The sequence below is a fragment of the Hippocampus zosterae genome, chromosome 5 (genome assembly GCF_025434085.1).
Source record: "Hippocampus zosterae strain Florida chromosome 5, ASM2543408v3, whole genome shotgun sequence".
Taxonomy (NCBI): Eukaryota; Metazoa; Chordata; class Actinopteri; order Syngnathiformes; family Syngnathidae; genus Hippocampus; species Hippocampus zosterae.
Window position 1 is genome coordinate 9,940,623 of NC_067455.1, and position 2,544 is coordinate 9,943,166.

Genomic DNA, 2,544 nt, shown 5'->3' on the forward strand with positions numbered 1-2,544 from the left:
TCGGTAACTCCATCATCATCGGGTTCCGTGTGAAAGCACAAACAGATATACGCTTCTCCTGCTATGCTTCTGATTCAGAATTTCTTTGGTGAGGTATCTCTGCGTAAAATAATTCTTTACGGCTGCGCTGCGGAAAACCGTGAAGTTCAAACTTTCCGACTAGGATTGTGAAATGTGCATTAAAATTTGAGAATTCCTTCTCAACACTGGCAAAATTGAATACCTTAGCCGAGAAGTAGAAATCTGTTGTCACGCAAAAATGTCAGCACCCACCATGAATGTAAATGGTCAGTTCAACGTTGATATAAACCAATAGTTATCTGTATTTATTGGCAGTAAAGCATTTGTCACAACTTGTTCCGCATGGAAAGTGGTGTGAAGATAAATGGTTCCAGGTTCACTGCGTGAATGGAAAAACAACTCAACAAGGCCGCATGTCAAAATGAAATGGTTTGTTTTTGGAATACCCACTAACTTAAAAATACTTCTACTAGCAGACAACACGCGTACAGAGGTCACCAGACGTGTTTTTTGAAAAACTCGACCTCGCGAGTTCCATGTGGGATATGTCCGACTTCCCAGCAATCTGGAAGGCAGCATTAGCAACTGCACCCCTCCGAGGCCTTGAAACATTTACAAGACAAACATCTATTTGTGGGAGATAGTGTTTAGTACGTCCAATTCTACTGACCCTATGAAAATGATCAGGGATCAAGGAGTGCGGGACAGTTCCATGTGTGAAAGTTAATCTCAGTGGAGTTGTTTGGGAAGGCGGAGGAGTGAAGAACGGATGGCCCGGGGGAGGACGAGTGTGGACTTGGATCCTGGTGGTGCAGAATTTCAGCAAGAAGTGTTGACTCCACCTCCCTCTCAGCACCGTCTTCGGAATCCAGATGATGCAGCGGTGATCTTTCGATGTCCTCAATGTTTTGGCAAGCCAAAGAAAGAGAAGTAGGGTTCCAGTCTTCCAGGTCCAGGTTGGAGAGAGGGAGACTAAAGCACCCCTCCTCCCCATCTCTGATCTCCCATTGTTCCTGACTACTGAAGCTGGCTTGTTCTTCTTGTGAGTCCTCCCAGCCAAGGTCTCCCTTCAGGTCCTCGAGGTCGTCACACATCTCCAGCCTGTGCATCTCCCGATCCCGATTCTCGTACAGTAGGGTTGCGGCACAGATGAAGATGAACAGGCCGACGCCCATGACCACCGGTCCGGCCAGTTTCATCCTGTCCACGTGGCTGGACCCGCGTCCCCCCATGGGCCTCGGCACCGCCGACACGTACCCGGCCACGGCCACGCTCATCCCCGCCAACACCACCACCACGCCGACCATAAGCCACGCGCCCGGGGCCGAGCGCAGACGCAGGTGTAGTCGGGTGCGGGTGGAGTCGCCTTTTCTCAGGTGACATGCTGGGAGGCAGGCTGCTGGTGATGAGTGGGAAGTGAAGGGGCTGCTAACAGGACTGCTGGCAGCCGTCATCCTTTTAATCCAAACTGCAAGACAAAGTGTGCAGCTTTAGGAAGAAGGCGGGGGCACTGTGGGTTTTGGAGAGGACACAACAGGAAATAGCTGCTTTCATAGGACATGTGCTGACTTAATGAGATGCTTGTCCTCTGGATCCCTTACCTCATAGTGGAGCATTAAAAGTATCACGGATGAGTACATTAGAAGGGGGAAATTTACCCCCCCCCCCCCCATTAAAAAAAACACTTTACAGCAAATCTCAATTGCACAATAAATTGCTCCTTAAGGCCTTTTGGAGCCACACAGAACAAATTTACCACCACCACAAAAAAAATAAATAAACAAATTTAATCAACAACATTTTTCGTCTAGAGAGTTCAGTGTAAGTTGTCCCAATGCATTGGAACGAGACGAGTCATTGGATAAATGCTGGTTTTGTCCCGCCCATTGGACGCTCAGTGTCTATGGACAGTGGGTGTTTATAGGCTGGCCCGGAAACTCAGCTTTCTACATGATAATTGGATAATCTGTCTGAGGCTAAATCTCTTTTTGATTGACAGCGAAATTAGCCAATCACCGATCCTATTGTGAAGGCAAACTTTTTGAAAAGGAACGGAGAGTAGAATTCATGTATAAATAACATTTATACGACACATTTTATGATGTAAGCCGAAATTGATACTCCCCTCCTTGACAGACTAGCATCCACCACTGTTACTGAGCCATTCAGCCACCAGCGGGTTCTAAGAACATTACATTTACTTCAAAGTCAATGCACTGACAAAACCCTTCTAGGCCCTGATGATGATTTTTGTACCCCGCTTACTGCCCGAAGTCAACTGCGATCGGCTCCAGCACGCCCGCGACCCTCATGAGGATAAGCGACTCGGATAATGGATGGATGGATGAAATTAATGCCTGTTCATCTACTGCATCTAAGACAGTAATGCATAGTGGCGGGCAAACGAATTCAGAGCACTCTCTTCCACTCAATGAGAGAAGGCATATACCGTAATTAAAATGTGGATCCACTTTGGTTGCCATTTGGTGGCGTACCATGGAGTCTTTCTAATGTGAAATACGT

General features: G+C 47.3%; 1 protein-coding gene across 1 annotated transcript; it reads right to left on the bottom strand.

Annotated features, from left to right (window-relative positions):
- Nucleotides 1-312: 312 nt before the first annotated feature.
- LOC127600928 (uncharacterized) lies at nucleotides 313-1,525 on the bottom strand. The gene has a single exon (XM_052065849.1). The coding sequence runs from the start codon at nucleotides 1,473-1,475 to the stop codon at nucleotides 705-707; it is 771 nt and encodes a 256-aa protein (XP_051921809.1). The 5' UTR covers nucleotides 1,476-1,525; the 3' UTR covers nucleotides 313-704.
- Between the last annotated feature and the right edge of the window lie 1,019 nt (nucleotides 1,526-2,544).

Coding starts and splice junctions, on each gene's coding strand:
- LOC127600928 (XM_052065849.1), bottom strand. CDS start 1,475: ATGACGGCTGCCAGCAGTCCTGTTAGCAGCCCCTTCACTTCCCACTCA.